This window comes from Hordeum vulgare, chromosome 2H, assembly GCF_904849725.1.
Source record: "Hordeum vulgare subsp. vulgare chromosome 2H, MorexV3_pseudomolecules_assembly, whole genome shotgun sequence".
Classification (NCBI taxonomy): Eukaryota; Viridiplantae; Streptophyta; class Magnoliopsida; order Poales; family Poaceae; genus Hordeum; species Hordeum vulgare.
The window spans coordinates 532,310,931-532,328,578 of record NC_058519.1 but is presented as its reverse complement, the minus strand read 5'-3'; the positions used below and the strand labels follow the sequence as shown (position 1 = coordinate 532,328,578).

The 17,648-nt window shown below is 44.7% G+C and overlaps 2 protein-coding genes across 2 annotated transcripts; both read right to left on the bottom strand.

Moving 5' to 3' along the window:
• Positions 1-2,717: 2,717 nt before the first annotated feature.
• On the bottom strand, positions 2,718-4,523 carry LOC123430441 (BAG family molecular chaperone regulator 1-like). The gene is made up of 2 exons (XM_045114314.1): positions 4,023-4,523; positions 2,718-3,332 (listed from the first exon to the last, which is right to left on the bottom strand). The coding sequence occupies exons 1-2, from the start codon at positions 4,303-4,305 to the stop codon at positions 3,103-3,105; spliced, it is 513 nt and encodes a 170-aa protein (XP_044970249.1). The 5' UTR covers positions 4,306-4,523; the 3' UTR covers positions 2,718-3,102.
• A 3,569-nt stretch (positions 4,524-8,092) lies between these two features.
• Positions 8,093-11,756, bottom strand: LOC123428606. The gene is made up of 6 exons (XM_045112824.1): positions 11,309-11,756; positions 11,077-11,193; positions 10,113-10,211; positions 9,391-9,502; positions 8,233-8,369; positions 8,093-8,143 (listed from the first exon to the last, which is right to left on the bottom strand). Exons 1-6 carry the CDS (start codon positions 11,708-11,710, stop codon positions 8,093-8,095), a joined length of 918 nt encoding a protein of 305 aa, XP_044968759.1. The 5' UTR covers positions 11,711-11,756.
• Between the last annotated feature and the right edge of the window lie 5,892 nt (positions 11,757-17,648).

Here is a 17,648-nt window from a genome sequence, read left to right as displayed (position 1 = left end):
TCATGTCTACATAGTTCTCGAACCCACAAGGTCTGCACACTTAAGGTTCGACGTTGTTTTATGCGTATTTGAGTTATATGGTTGGTTACCGAATGTTCTTCGGAGTCCCGGATGAGATCACGGACGTCACGAGGGTTTCCGGAATGGTCTGGAAACGAAGATTAATATATAGGATGACTTCATTTGGTTACCGCAAGGTTTTCGCGCATTACCGGGAATGACGAATGGGTTCCGGATCTTTACCGGGAGGGGGGACCACCCACCCGGGAGGGCCCAAGGACCTTGGGGGTGGCGCACCAAGTAGGTGGGGTCAGCCCAAGGCTGTCTTGCACAAGAGAAATAAAAACCAAAAGAAGAGAAAGAAAAAACGGAAAGGTGGAAAAAGAGAGAAGGACTCCACCTTCCAATCCTAGTTGGACTAGGATTGGAGGAGGACTCCTCCTCCCTTGGTGGCGCAGCCCTTGGGGCTCCTTGAGCCTCAAGGCAAGCCTCCCCTCCCCTCCTCCTATATATATGGAGCAATTAGGGCTGATTTGAGACAACTTTCAAGGCAGCCCGACCACATACCTCCACGGTTTTACCTCTAGATCGCGTTTCTGCGGAGCTCGGGCGGAGCCTTGCTGAGATTAAATCACCACCAACCTCCGGAGCGCCGTCACGCTGCCGGAGAACTCATCTACCTCTCCGTCTCTCTTGCTGGATCAAGAAGGCCGAGAACATCGTCGAGCTGTACGTGTGATGAACACGGAGGTGCCGTCCGTTCAGCACTAGATCGGATCGGATCGTGGGACGGTTCGTGGGACGGTTCGCGGGGCGGATCGAGGGACGTGAGGACGTTCCACTACATCAACCGCCTTCACTAACGCTTCTGCGGTGCGATCTACAAGGGTACGTAGATCGGAAATCCCCTCTCTTAGATGGACATCACCATGATAGGTCTGTGTGCGCGTAGGAAAAATTTTCTTTCCCATGCGACGTTCCCCAACAAAATAATGCTTGAGAACACTATAAATATCAATGGAAAATCATGATGCAAAATGGACATATCAGGGACATCGACCTTTAGATTTCAAGGACCTTTTGCGATGTAAAACACTAATTCTAAAATCAATGAAAAATTGGTTCGGACTTAAAATTTCTTGACTCTAGTTGGACATACTCTGACCAATGGGATATCCATAGACACATCTGGACATGTTTATTTGCAGACATTTGATGACTATGCCACCCGAATGAGACACTGTCGTGAGGGTCGTCCTACTCGCATATGAAGTTGTCGTGGCATCGACCTTCTACACATTGGTGGTGGGCCCCATCGTTCTGTAGATAGTAGTTGTGTCGGCACCATCGATGTCATGCATCAAAATCGCTCTCTCCTCACCCCTCCCATGCCCTTTCACCCCCATCAGCTAACATAGATCGTTGGCGTCGGTGATCAGTCCGACAATGCCTTCCCTACACTCCCTAGTTAAAACAACTCCCACTAGCCCACCCCACCTGCCTGCCGGACAACACTACTGTGGTACCCGATTAACCTCTCCATGTTCACATAGGGTAGGTCTCATCACACTTCTTCACTAGTGTCAACAATGCTATGGGCATCGAAATATAAGAGAAAATATCCCCTAGGGTTTCGTACTCCCATCACATCACTGATACTAGAGCCGTCTCACGATTAAGCATCGACTTGGCCAAGAGCACTCTATCATGCATGCCACCTGTGGAGGTTGCGTTGCAGAGTTCCTTCTCACCCAAGTAGTCAGTTCGAACTTCAGATTCCGTGTCTCCTTTGCCGTCATTGCTAGATCCTCCTCCAACAAGAACCGGAATAACACATAAACTTCTCTTTCTCCTTCCAGCCACTCCCTAGTGATCCTACACCAACATGCTCTTCTGCAACGCCTCATTAGTGCCAAATCATAGCCAACTACAAAGTGTACCACATGATCTCTATGGATGAGTCGTTGGATCGGGCCCATGACTAGTTGCGCATGATTCCAAGGAGTCCTTCCTAAAAATTGTAGTCCAACCCCGCGGGGAGTTCACGCATGGCAAGTAAGGACACAAGAGAGTTTACCCCTCCAAGTCCTCGAAAGGAGGCCAACCATAAGGAGGACTTCACAACGGTCAAAATGATGGAACCAAAGCCCTCGGTGACTTCGTGCCATAGTCAGTGGACCCCTATATATGTATGTATGTATAATTTAGGAGAAGCATTATTAGGGTTGTTACCTGCACCGCAAGGGCTCAATCCTGTATAAAATCATCCCTTGCCCATGAGTAACTTGAGGTTGCGTGTCATTATCATATAAATACACGTACATTAGTGGACCAATGTTGTTGCTATGTTATTATTCGGGTACTATGCATATAGCGCCAACTCCGGAAAAAAATATCTTAATGGGAAAAGGACCACAAAAATGTGGTCGCATGCCTTCATGGGTCATGATACATTGATACATGTCATCCACAACAGAACTACATGTACTCCCTCCATTCCTAAATGTAATTCTTTTTTAAGAGGTTTCATTAAGGTACTATATACGGATGTATATAGACATATTTTAAAGTATAGATTTACTTATTTTATTTCGTATGTAGTCTTCTAATAAAATATCTAAAAAGACATATATTTAGGAACGGAGGGAGTAGTAGTCAACTTCCTTTAGCCCACACTATGCCACAGGGCACATGCCCCATGCAAGGTTGCACTCTCAAACCTAAAATAGGGCAGCTGGAGATGCTCTAACTTAATACCCTGCATGACATGCACAGTTAGACTTGCAATTCCTGTAAACTGGCCCTTCCAGCATCTAGTATAAAGAACTTAAACTTGCAACTAGCTACAAATTGCATAACCACGCAATTATAATTAATTAAAAGTTGGTAGTACCCTAACTCTCACACAGGGAGGCCATTTGCCCTTACATTCCATGGAGTGGTACTCAAGTACTGACCAACAACAGCGAACCACACCATGCATCACAGCATCAGGTTCCAGGTATGCTTTTTGTTAGCAACTCTTGTGAGACCTGACTAGTTGATGTCTGATGGTGCGGTTGATTTACCCTAACATTAGCGCGGTGGGCGAGGCTGGTTGGCCTACACCTTGATAAAAGTCTGATACGGGCTCTGCATGGCCTGGGCCGCGAGCGTGGCCCGAAGCTTGATGTCTTTGAGGGCAGGGTCCTCAAAGAGCAGCACCTTGTCTTTGTCCCTCACCCCAACCATGTGGAGGTAGTCACTGTCCTCCCTCTCCTTGCCCCTGAACAGCAGCCGCTGCTCCCTCGGCTCCAAGCCCGTCACCATAGACACTACCACCTTTAGCTCACCTGAATAAATTAATTTTGCAAAATACATGTTAGACCTTGATCCAATGAAATGTACTTGATATACTATATTCAGTGATAAAAAAAACACACTTGCTTTGTACTACTAGCAAACAAGATGGAGGAAAGTTCCACTCAGGTTCCTACTCTAAACCATCGTGTGTTCATTTTTCAGTGATAAAAAACAGATTGAGTATAAACCATCGTGTGCACGCTGCAGGTCCATGCATTCTTTCAAGAAAATCACAACGACAACGCTATGATTTAGTAGTCCTGGCCATCAGTAGTTTTGTATTACTGCAAGCCAGGAGACCTTGCTAATGGACCTGCATATATCTTCACAAATCCATGATAAGATTCAGGACCTCACAAGGGTCCACTACTCAACCTGAGGTAATGCTAGCTCTAGATCAACTTGTCTGGAATTTTACAGGCTATGGTCCAAACAACTGAATTATGTAAAGGAGTGCCTGCATGCTACACCCACGATCACTTCTCGAGCCTTTATCGTTCTTAATTAAAGAGCTTGGGCTTACTGCTTCGCATATGAGAGAAGCCCCAAAAGGAATCGTGATCTAATGAAAAAACTGTTCAAGAACACGTTCTACCAATCAGACACTAGTCGTGTCCATATATTCTCTAACAAATTTAATCAACTTCTGTTAGCTTTGCAAATATAGTACTGTTACTCACCAAAAGTGCAGGTGGCTCCAATGGAGACGTCCTGCCAGGAGTAGCCGGTGGCCACCCTGACGGTGATGACCTCGACGTCCCCCCTCCCGTCCCTCCTCTGCACCAGCATGCCCCCCGGCCGCACCTCCCACTCGATCTCCCCGCTGCCGCCGCCTCCACGGATGCCACCGGAGGCATCGTTGCCGCTGTCGCTGCTGCTGCTGCAGCTGCTACTAGACCTGCTGATCTTGGAGGAACTCCTCCTGAAAAGCCTCTTGGGGTTGGGGCACCTCAGCTTGAACATGGTCGCAAATGGCAGCTAATATTTCCCTGATAACTCTGTTGTTCCTTGCAGTTGGTGTTGAGGCGCAGTTGAGCCGGTGGTGACTGTAGGAACAGGGCTTTGCTGTGTATATATAGGAGGCGAGGCGAGCTATAGCTAGGGAGGCAATGGGGGGTGGCATGGCATGCAGCAGGACAAGCTTTGGAAGCGTGCACATGTTTGTCAAAGGCGTCAACGAAGGGGACACTGCGACAGGCGAACTTGGCACAGTCCAAAGCAGCAGGCCGGGCTCTCAAAAGGAGAAACAACGTGCGAAAGGAAAGAGCTTCCCGACAGAGGAAAATAAAGAACACAAATCGTGTGAAAGGAAAGAGCTTCCCGCCAGAGGAAAATAAAGAAGACAAATCTTATACTTCTTTTATTCTAAAACTAGTACAAATGGCCGTGCGTTGCACTCGGCTAGAAAAAAATGCAGAACCTACATCTATTTTTGGACGGAATGAGTTTCTTTTAAAGTTTTAAAATATAATGTAATGCTTACCTAAAAATTGGATTACTTTTTTAATAATAATTTTTTTTATTGAGTGGTAATAATGTTCTTTTTTTATAATAGCATTTTTGTGTACAACGGTGTTGCTCTCGATGGCCACGAAGGTGCCGAGGGTGATCGAACAGGGTTGTATGCCGAACGATGTCTCACTTCCCTTGGCTGATGATTTTGCATGTCTCTGTGTTGGAGTGCATTGACAGGTACTGGTCATATGCTTCGTCGCATGCACCCTCAACTACGGATCCATGGCCATACTGGGCTACCTCATGTACGGCGACGACGTTGAGTCTTAGGTGACCCTGAACCTCCCGGAGGGCAAGCTCAACTCCAAGCTAGCAATCTACACCGCGCTGATCAACCCATTCTCAAAGTACGCTCTGATGGTGATCCCGTGACGACATCGATCGAAGAAAAACTGCTTGTCGGCAACAAGAGGTCTAATATATTTCTAAAGTAGAATTCAGGATGAATCTATGTTGCTGTAGCAGAAGAAACAGAAAGTATACAAGCTCGTAGAAAATTCTCATCTAGACACAGGTACTCCTTCCAATGTATTAGTATACAACTCAGATTTTATCAGTAAAATTTGTAGTCAAAGTTAGGCTCAAAAGTTGAGGGTGTGTTACATATTTGTAAGGAGGCAGTTGTACTATGGTCAACCAATGAGTTGGAAAGACAACCGATTCAAGTAGCCTCACAGGAAATTATGAATACTATAGTTAACCATGCTGCAGTAAAACACATATATTGTTTTGTTGAATTTGGGTAGGGTTGGCAAAGTCCAAACCATATCCCTTACCCCATCCTCCTTACTTCCTTAGGCAATGACCGCGTGAGCTTGGAAGTCTTCTTGATATGAACTTTCCCTTTGAGATGATCTTGCATGTTCTCCTGACTGGTTGCTGTGATGCCACACAGCATGCAGTACAACACCAAGTTGTCGCAACTTTTTGCAGGGAAAGCCATCGAATTCGAAACCATAGTCTTGATCGAAGCGACAACACCAGAGTTTCTCCCCTTCTCCGGGAAGGCTGCCGACCCATTTACCTTCAAACTGGACTGCATCAAACACAAAAATAGATCAATTCTTTGACAACATATAAGAAATAATCTCATCTCTCAAATGACTAAAAACGACAGTAGATAAAACAGAATTGAGAGTATATATATATATATATTAATTACCGCATCCTCCTCACGGTGACCTGTTTTGGGCGATGGTTGCCCAATTTTAGCAGCCCTCAGGTGTCTCTTCCCTTGTGTCATCAGGGATTTCAACATGCTCAAATTTGTGCAATCCAAAGCAATTTGCACAACTGCAGATATCAGATATTTCAATCCACGTTACAGAACAAAATCTTCAAATGTCATAGTTTAGAGTCCAATCTACAGCCTAAGAAAGTAAGCTAAGGAGAGAAATTGATCGGTTGGTTCAGCTAAGCATTCAATCGATCAGGATGCATGCATTAAAATCGACATGACAGAGCGGTGCTTGCTCTCTGTGCGATGAGGAAATTAAAGACAAGAAATAAACGCAGCTACCTCTCCCCCACAGGCCGCCTCCTCCTCTCCTGGAGCCGCACCTCTTTCTCCACGGTGGGCGAGGAAGGCTCGTGCCCACAATAACTGCAGAGAGCTGCGGCGGCCGGCAATGGAGGAGCAGCAACGGCCAACGACAGATCGGCGCGTCACGGGAGCAGATACGGCGGCCATCACAGGCATAGCAGAGCGAAGCTAGCACGGTGGATGCGTGGCTGTCCGGACTAGATCCCGCCATTACCACCAGCCGCCGACTCGTTTGCCCGTGACCATCTCAGCGAGACCAAGGGCGCACCTCATGTCCTGCCATGTGACACTCCACAACCACCGCTCTGCTGCTTTCGCCCTAAGCTTCGCTCCCTCCAGCGCCGTCCTCGCCTCCGACAGAGTCACGCCTACGGACGCACAGCGGTGCGAGCGCTATGGAGGAGCGCGGTCGTTTCGCCCCAGCGCGTTGGAGGAGCAGCGGTCAGAGCGCTATGGAGGAGCGCGTCGCGGGTGGTGCTCTCATCGCGGTCGGCGCGGCGAGAGGGGCGCGTGCCCGCCCGCGTGGCCGAGTGGTGTGGAGGAGTGCCTCAGCCTCGCCCCGGCGCGCGCGCACTTGCCGGGAAGAGTGGAGCGCAGCTTCGCGTCGCGGGGAGGGGAAATGGAAATGCCGGCGGCAAACGGACGTGCGTGCGGGTGCATGCTCGGGTGGCGGCACTGGCCGGCGACGGCGGGTGCACGGGGACCGGGATGGAGCAGAAGCACCTCCGGCAGCCCAAGTTCGTGGGGACGGCGCACACTGGTGGGCCGACGGCGTGCGATGAGGCGGGATGGGCGCGGCAGGAGGTGGCGTTGCGCTCGAGGTGAAGATGAAGATGGGGATTGGAAGGCAGGAGACGAGCGGTGGGTGTGTTCTAACTAATGTGTGTGTGGGGGGGGTTTGTGAAAAACTGAAACGTTTTTTAACTTACAAAAGGACTGCGGGTTGATTTTCAGGAAAGAGGGGGCCTTTTTGCAAAAATGCCATGACGGACGACCAGAAACCCTATTTGCTTTATTATTAGGGAGAGACTAGTACAAATGCCCGTGCGTTGCACCGGGCAAAAATTATACACTGCTTACATGTTCAACCATCTTAATCCTGATGAAACAGAGGATCTTAATCTTGATGAAACAAAAAAATATAAATAAAAGTGTATGAAACCTTGAACATGGAAATTATCAATCAGGATATTATCATGTCATACTTCACATAGTTTTTAACAATCTCTGTCATAAAGGTCTCATCTTGTTATATTCCAAGATTGCCATCCCGTTTTAAAAGTGCAACAACAAAAGGAATCTCAAAATATACTTTACTATCATTCTAAACATGTACTTGGTCCTTTAAACAACATATATATGCACTGATGACCACCTATAAACATTTTAAAAATACATAGTACAAATGCCCGTGCGTTGCACCGGGCAAAAATTATACACTGCTTACATGTTCAACCATCTTAATCCTGATGAAACAGAGGATCTTAATCTTGATGAAACAAAACAACTATAAATAAAAGTGTATGAAACCTTGAACATGGAAATTATCAATCAGGATATTATCATGTCATACTTCACATAGTTTTTAACAATCTCTGTCATAAAGGTCTCATCTTGTTATATTCCAAGATTACCATCCCGTTTTAACAGTGCAACAACAAAAGGAATCTCAAAATATACTTTACTATCATTCTAAACATGTACTTGGTCCTTTAAACAACATATATATGCACTGATGATCACCTATAAACATTTTAAAAATACATTAGTAATGGATATTATAGATTAGAACCTTTTTCGGTTCGCGTAAGGTTACTTACATTATCATTTACCCATCCCTTTTCATCTAGGAGGCACATCAATTGATTTTCTAAGACAGAACTTCCATTTGTCGTCACCAACAATTCTTTTCCTGAAGATGTTTCTATTGCTATATGAGCACATAAATCATGGTCTGTCAATTCATAATCTTCAAAAGGTCAAAAAGTTTAACAAAATGTATTGAATAAATCTACGTGTAAATATAGGTGAACCATACACATGAACAAATAATAAATAGACTGACACACATAGAAAAAAGATTGAATATGCGAGGTATTAAAGTACATTTATAAATTAAAGAATTACCTTGTGGGAGATAGTCTTATGGTTCATCAATTTTGATCTGTTTATGCTCATATGGTTCATTATCATCATCTATTGACACTTCTGCTTCATTCATCAACTCAAAATCTGGAGATAATGTCAAGTTGTTTGGAGAATGAGGTGATGGCAATGGATAATGATTTATCTGATTATCTCATTCCGGCACAATCAATGCAAAACATTCAAAAACCGGAGATGATGTTGAGATTGATGGTGACATAGGTGATGTCTCCAAAACACCTGATTCAGAATATTTTGCTTTTTTTGAAGGTCGGTTATCAAAATCGTCTACAATTATCAGTTCAGTGATGCCATTCATTTTCTGTGATAACAACACAATTTAAAGTCAAACCTCCAATTTTGAAATCATCTAACAATATTGAAAAGCTCATTATAGGGTGGATTTTCGGATTCCAGCAAGTTATGGGCAGAGAACTGTGTATATATGTGACCAACAAGAGTCTAATCAAAATATCTATGTCATATTAGCATAAAAATAAGAGGACCTGATTCTACAGCAAAAAAGAAGTGTATTGTACAACACATACTACAGAATCTGGAACATCTTGTTCATGGTTACCACTTGCTCGCATCAATTCCAATTGGTACTTGTTGCAGCTAGTTTCACAAACAAAAGAAGATGAAAAAGTACAGATCGAAAAGGTGATTGCTTGAGCATACGCCAACAGAAAAATTGTGTTAATTACTTGCTCACATAAATTTAAATTTCTACTTGCTGCAGCCAGTTTCACAAAGGAAAGAAGATGACAAAGCAATAAAAAGCTATCACCATAAGTTAACTCCTAAATTCCGACCTGCCTCGAGCCCTCGACATTGACACCGACCTGCAGCGGCCGACGACGATGTGGAGCCTAACACCCAGAGGAAGGCTGCTATGGATAACCTCGGTTTCAGGAAGTTAGGAATCATGTTCAAGCCTTCATGTACGGCGAGATGCTGCATAGACATTAAGTTATAACTTGTGTGAACCACAACTTATATTTTCTTAAGTTCAATTTTTCTGAAAAAATACTGAAACTATCTGGATGTGTTTGCTTCAACCCAAAAAAATATCAGCAAAATCTTTATGCAAATAGTTGTAAATCAAACACAAATCCATCTAATGCATGCGACTACAAGCACTTCCGTCATCTCCTAGATCACACCTTACAACAACATAATCAAGGCAGGGACAAAGTAAGATAAAGAAAGCTGCAACGGCAACAATGCTTTGACCCGGCAACAAGAGTGTTGCCCCCTCAAGGACCTAAAGCGATTGAGGCGGAAGATTGGTGAAGGTAGATACCTGTGGCAAAGAAGGTCTAAGCGACGACTGATGGTCTTCCAAAAAAGTCGGCGCAGGAGATCTTCTTCAAATCTACCGGATAGAGGTACATATTATATCATTATTAAGCAAATAAACCTTCCAAAGGAATACGTTAATTAACTCATAGCAAGTGGCAACTCTATTTTCACGTAGTAGCAATTGCCAACTCCTGCATGACTCACCGACCTTCTATGTAATGTAAGGTGGAAGCATCCCTTTCAGGAAAGAGGTCAACATTACCAGCGCTCTCTCAGGCTGGAAGGACGGAACAAGATGACCGGCACCTCTCACTGATAGAAATGTCAATCCTCTGGCGTACTGCTGAACATATCCTGCCACCTAACCAGTGAGTGAAGCCGTCAATTTCAGAGTGACCAAAACATTGTAGATGAATAATGTTTTCGATGATGGGATTTAATTACCCCCCCCCCCTTTGCCACCCATGGGCGCCATGAAGTGGTCACAGGAAGGCCAAGTTCTTGAATAGAGTACCTCGTCGCCGGAAGAGGGCATACGGAGTCGAAATCACCACTGTAAAATGCAGGAAAGTTTATTGTACTACTAAAACTAAATATTTTTTAGGTGTCTGAGAATAACTAATGTTAATCTGTTACTACGTGAATATCCAAACGAGAAGCTTGTTCTCGTTCAAGAACTTGATGGATGACAGCATAGTCACTGGCGCATCTTTCCACTTGAAGTTTCTGCAAGCATGAATCACACGGTTAACTTTCGGACGTGTGGGTGAAAATCATTGCAAAATTGTTGACCGGTGTATGCTAAATCAGTGTCCAATTCATCTAATTACTTGCAGGGTGACCACTCTGTCATCCTAGCGTGGAAAGCGTCCTGCACTGCTGGATCATTGAGATAGCCATTGATAGGATAATCACTGCACGGATCATACCCTGGCAGTTGCACACAATTTTAGAGAAACGTGAAGGTCAGCTAGCAATTCAGAATGACTTACATAACAAACCATGTACGAAAGTACCCTCCAACACATGAATTTACCTCTCTGATGATCCAGAATCCCAGATCAACCCCACCGATAAGCAGCTCAAATATTCACATTTTTGCCGGTATGTCCTAACTCTTTTGACTCAAGTGTCGTTTGCTCTATGCATCTAAATCAAAATTTGCGTTACTTAGGTCTCCCATTTTTGTGTTTTTTGTTTGTTTTGTAATGTGGCATATATAGCACCTGGAACTTCAGCCCGCCGGGAGCTGTGGCGACCTGACCGCCCTTCTCCCCGCCATCGCTTCCGCTCTTGTGCTCCTCCTCCTTCGTGCCGTCCATGCCCACGAACACGCGCTGCTGCTGTCATTGCGTCGACACAAGCAAATGGTCGAACACGTAGCATCATGGATTGGACTGGCACAGAGCCGCGGGATTGAGTCGGGGGAATGGAGGGGTTGGATTTCGATGATCTCACCGAGCCGACGTTCACCGGCTTCATCACGCGATGCTTCAGGTAGCCTTTGGAGCTGATGGAGATGCTCTTCGGCATCGCCGCGTGCTTCTCGGCCGGGGAGGTGGGCAGCACCGGGGGAGCCGGCACGACCTGCGCCTGCGTCTGCCCGACATGGAGGGGGCGGAGCTTCTCGTCCGAGGAGGCGAGGCACGCCATGGGCATGGGCTGCATCTGCCCGAGGTGGAGGCGACAGAGCTGATCGGCCAGCGCGACGAAGGAGGCCTGGAGGCCATTGGGGTTGGGGCGGCGGGGGTCGACGGGGACGAAGGCCCCGGGATCGAGCTCCACTGGCTCCTCCTCTGCGTCCGACATCGTCTGTGGGTACCGGTCCGCCAGCCACCTGTAGAACGCCGGGACTCCCATCTCTCGGAACCTTCCGACCGGATCCCTCTCCTCTCTCGCCTCTCCTCCTCGGAGGGCGACGCTTGCCGGGGGCTTGTGGCGGGGACGGCGGGGGCGGCGGTGGTTCCCCTCTTCTTCTCTCTCTGGTTCGATCTGCGGCAGTGGTTCCCCTCTTCCCCACTTAATGAAGGACTGCGGGTTGATTTCAACAAAATACAGGGGGTTTTCTACAAAATTGCCACGACGGACGGCAGAAGCGCTGCGCGCTTTATTATTAGGGGAGATAAATGTCTTAATTTTGTACTAATTTAAATATAAATTTGTATTAAAAATCAAATATTTATTTTAAGACTCGGAATTACTATTTACGGACCCAAAGCTTCCGTGAAGCTACGGCGCTGACACATGGACCCGCGTTAACTCAACGTTGCCACGAGATCGTTTCAGATGGTCACTAAGAAGTGGGCCCATCAAATTTGTCAATTGTCTATTTACAATATTAGGGTCTCCTTATAAGACAATTTTAGTGCAAACCAATAAATTGAACAAACTAAGAGCATCTCTAGCAGACCTCATATAATACCTCGACCCGCAAAATAACCGTTAAAATACGGGACTGCGTGGAAAATGCTTTCTGATCAAACCCCGCAAATGCGTCTGACCTAGAAACTTTTTTTGAGGGACGCGGCAAAATTCCCTCCCCGATCCGCGAAAGCACAGGTTTCCGCCTCACCTATACGGTGCCCTGTATCCCAGGGAGCAGCCGGCGGAACGGACATTTCAGCATGCGCCCTTTCACCATCCCTTCCGCCGTCGCCCCGTCATTGGTTCTGCCAGTCCGCCGGCATCGATTCCGCCAAATCTATGGGGTGAATCGCACCGTTGGGGCGCCCCTGCCCTCTTCCGCCGAGCCGCTGCACCGGCTCCCCCGGATCCGACAATCCACCGCGGCACGAGAGCCACCGTCGGAGATGGAGCTGAGCATGTGCGAGAAGTTTCTCCTCGAGGATTCATCCGATTTGGAAGACTCGGATGTTGAGACGATGCTTCTCACATTTCGCTAGCAGATTTTGGTGATTGCTGATACGTCTCCAACGTATCTATAATTTTTGATGGTTTCATGCTATTATCTTGTCAAACTTTGGATGTTTTGTATGCCTTTTATATCTTTTTTTGAGACTAACTTATTAACTCAGTGCCAAGTGTTAGTTCCTGTTTTTCCATGTTTTTGACCCCTTTCACAGGAGGATTATAAACGGAGTCCAAATGGAACAAAACTGCCAAAAAGATTTTTTTCCGAAACAGAAGAATATCGGAAAGCCTGAGAATCAGGGCAGGGGGCCACCAAGGACCCCACAAGCCCCCTAGCAGCGGCCAGGGGGGCCGCGCCTCCTAGGCTTGTGGGCTCCCTGGGCCACCTCTGCCCTAGGTCTTTCGCCTATAAATTCCCTAAAATCCCAGAAAAAATCAAGAGATCATCGATAGTACTTTTCTGCCGCCGCAAGCTTCTGTCTCCGCAAGATCCCATCTGGGGCACGTTCTGGTGCCCTGCCAGAGGGGGATTCGGATATGGAGGGATTCTTCATCAACACCATGACCTCTCCGATGATGTGTGAGTAGTTCACCATAGACCTACAGGTCCATAGCTAGTAGCTAGATGGCTTCTTCTCTCTCTTGGATCTTCAATACAAAGTTCTCCATGATCTTCATGGAGATCTATCTGATGTAATCTTCTTTTGCGGTGTGTTTTTCAAAATCCGATGAATTGTGAATTTATGATCAGATTATCTATGAATCTTATTTGAGTTTCTTCTGATCTCTCTTATGCATGATTTCATATCCTTGTAATTCTCTTCGAGTTGTGGGTTTTGTTTGGCCAACTAGATCTATGATTCTTGCAATTGGAGAAGTGCTTGGTTTCGGGTTCATACCGTGCGGTGCCCTCACCCAGTGATAGAAGGGGTAGCGAGGCACGCATCGTGTTGTTGCCATCAAGGGTAAAAAGATGGGGTTTTCATCATTGGTTTGAGTTTATCCCTCTACGTCATGTCATCTTGCTTAAGGCGTTACTCTGTTCGTCATGACCTCAATACACTAGATGCATGTTGGATAGCGGTCGATGTGTGGAGTAATAGTAGTAGATGTAGAAAGTATCGGTCTACTTGTCTCGGAAGTGATGCATATATGTATGATCATTGCCTTAGATATCGTCATGACTTTGCGCGGTTCTATCAATTGCTCGACAGTAAATTTTTTCACCCACCATAATATTTGCTATTTTGAGAGAAGCCTCTAGTGAACACTATGGTCCCCGGGTCTACTCCACACCATATTTTCAGCCTTACACTTTTTCTTCGTTGCACTTTACGCCTTCAGATCTCACTTTGCAATCAATCTTGAAGGGATTGACAACCCCTTTATAGCGTTGGTGCAAGCGCTTTGTGTTTGTGCAGGTACCCTGGACTTGACGAGATTCTCCTACTGGATTGATACCTTGGTTCTCAAACTGAGGGAAATACTTACTGCTCCTGTGTTGCATCACCCTTTCCTCTTCAAGGGAAAACCAACGCAAGCTCAAGAGACGACAAAAGGTTTATGTCGACGCAGCAGAAGGATTTCTGGCCCCGTTGCCTGGGAGGATCAAGTCAAGAACTCATCCAAGTAAGTGTCGCAAACTCATCTCTTGCATTTACTTTGTTTGCCAGTTGCCTCTCGTTTTCTTCTCCCCCACTTCACAAATTTGCCTTTTTCGTTTGCCTTTTCGTTCGCGCTTTTTCTCGCTTTCTCTTTTGTTCGCTTGTGTGCTTGCTTGCTTGCCAAAGTCACCATGACTGAAAACACCAAACTTTGTGACTTCTTGAATACTAATAATAATGATTTTATTAGTACTCCGATTGCTCCCGCCACTAGTGCGGAGTCATACGAAATCAATGCCGCTATGCTGAATCTTGTTATGAAAGAGCAATTTTCCGGCCTTCCTAGTGAAGATGCCGCATCCCATCTTAATACCTTCATAGAGCTTTGCGATAAGCAAAATAAGAAAGATGTGGATAATGATGTGATTAAATTGAAGCTTTTTCCTTTCTCCTTGCGAGATCGAGCAAAAACTTGGTTTTGGTCTTTGCCAAAAAATAGTATCGATTCTTGGGATAAGTGCAATGATGCTAATATATCCAAGTATTTTCCGCCGGCTAAGATTATCTCTCTCCGTAATGATATCATGAATTTTAAGCAACTTGATCATGAACATGTTGCACAATCTTGGGAGAGAATGAAATTGATGATTAGAAATTGTCCCGCTCATGGCTTGAGTCTTTAGATGATTATACAAATCTTCTACGCTGGCTAGAATTTTGCTTCTAGAAATATCTTGGACTCCGCCTCAGGTGGAACGTTCATGGAAATCACGTTAGGAGAAGCCACGAAACTCTTAGACAATATCATGACGAACTACTCTGAGTGGCGCACTGAAAGGTCACCTACTAGTAACAAAATACACGCTATAGAAGAAATTATCTCGTTGAGTGCTAATATGGATGAGTTAATGAATTTGGTTGCTAGTAGAAGTGCTCCTTTAGATCCTAATGATATGCCCTTGTCTTCTTTGATTGAGAGTAGCAACGCTAGCTTGGACGTTAATTTTGTTGGTAGGAATAACTTTGGCAACAACAATGCCTTTAGAGGAAACTATGTCCCTAGGCCTTTTCCTAGTAAGTCCTCTAATAACTTTGGCAACTCCTACAACAATACTCATGGAAATTACAATAGATTACCCTCTGATCTAGAGATTAATATCAAAGAATTTATCAACTCGCAAAAAAAATTCAATGCGTCCATAGAGGAAAAACTACTCAAAATTGACGATTTGGCTAAGAGCGTTGATAAAATGTCTAGTGATATTGATGCTTTGAAAGTTAGATGTGCTCCTCCCAAGATCAATATGGACGAAACTTTGAAATCTATGCGTGTTTCCATGATTGAGAGCAAAGAAAGAACCGCCCAAATTCGTGCTAGACATGAATGGCTTAAAAAGGCATGTTCTCGTGATAAGAATCATGAAGATCTTAAAGTGCTTGGTGTGACTCCCATTGAATCTTTGTTTTCTTGTGTCAAACCTAATGATGATGGGGCTGGATATGAATCCACTTTGGTTGAAAAACGCCCCAATGATTCCGAGTCCATCTATCTTGATGCCAAAAGCATTGAAAGTGGAGTAGAAGATATTAAAACTTTGAGTAGTAATGAAATTACTACTTTGGATTTCAAGGAATTCAATTATGATAGTTGCTCCTTGATTGAATGCATTTCCTTGATGCAATCCATGCTAAACTCTCCACACGCTGATAGCCAAAACAAGGCCTTTACCGATCATATCATCGAAGCTATGATAAAATCTCTTGAAGAGAAAATTGAATTGGAAATCTCTATCCCTAGAAAGCTTCATGATGAGTGGGAACCTACTATAAAAATCAAAATCAAAAACTATGAATGCAATGCTTTGTTGATCTGGGTGCCAGTGTTTCCGCGATTCCAAAGTCTTTAAGAGATGTTCTGGGTTTTAATGAGATTGAAGAGTATTCTCTTAATTTGCATCTTGCTGATTCTACTGTCAAGAAACCCATGGAAAGGATCAATGATGTTCTTATTATTGCAAATAGGAAATACGTACTCGTGCATTTCATTGTGCTTGACATTGATTGCAATCCTACATGCCCTATTATTCTTGGTAGACCTTTCCTAAGGACTATGGATGCTATCATCGATATGAAGAAAGGGAATATTAGATTTAAATTTCCTTTAAAGAAGGGCATGGAGCACTTTCCTAGAAAGAAAATAAGATTGCCTTATGAATCCATGATGAGGTCCACTTATGGTTTGAGCACCAAAGACGACGATACGTGATTCTATCTCCTTGTGCCTAACTAAGGGCGTTAAACAATAGCGCTTGTTGGGAGGCAACCCAATGAATTTATTTATTTTTCTTTCTGTTTTGTTGCGTCCACACCATCATAATTCTGTTATGATTGTGTTTCTTTTTGTGTTTGAGCCAAGCAAAACCTTTATGACTAGTCTTGGTAATGGTTGTTTGATCCTGCTGGAAAAAGACAGAAACTTTTCGCTCACGAAATGATTTTTCATTTGTATTCAGACAGAGATTTTGAGTTGATTCTTTTTGCTGCTGGTTGATATGCCTTTTGCCCAGGCAGTCGTAATTGTTCAGAATTTGTGAGGTACTAGAAGTATCCGAAGTATACAGATTGCTACAAACTGGTCTGTTTTTGACATATTCTGTTTTTGTTGAGTTGGTTGCTTGTTTTGATGAAACTATGGATAGTATCGGGGGGTACTAGCCATGGAAAAGTGAGAATACAGTTGCCCAACACCAATATAAATAGAAATCAAGATTGCTACATTACCTAAAGTGGTGGTAGTTTATTTTCTTGTGCTAATGTTATCTCGAGTTTCTGTTTAAGTTTTGTGTTGTGAAGTTTTCAAGTTTTCGATGATGTTCTCATGGACAAAAAGATAAGGAGTGGAAAGAGCTCAAGCTTGGGGATGCCCAAGGCATCCCAAGCCAAATTCAAGGACACCAAAAATCCTAAGCTTGGGGATGCCCCGGGAAGGCATCCCCTCTTTTGTCTTCAATCCATCGGTAACGTTACATAGAGCTATATGTTTATTCACCACATGATATGTGTTTTGCTTGGAGCGTCTTGTATCTTAGGAGTCTTTTGTTTCTGTTGTGTCACAATCATCCTTGCTGCACACCTTTAGAGAGAGACATGCACTCATCGTGATTTTGCTAGAATGCTCATAGTGCTTCACTTATATCTTTTGAGCTAGGTAATTTTGCTCTATGTGCTTCACTTAGATCTTTTAGAGCACAGCGGTGCGTGACTTGGTAGTTGGCTTATGCTATGAAAGTAGTCCCAAAGGTGATAGGTACCCAAAGAGGATA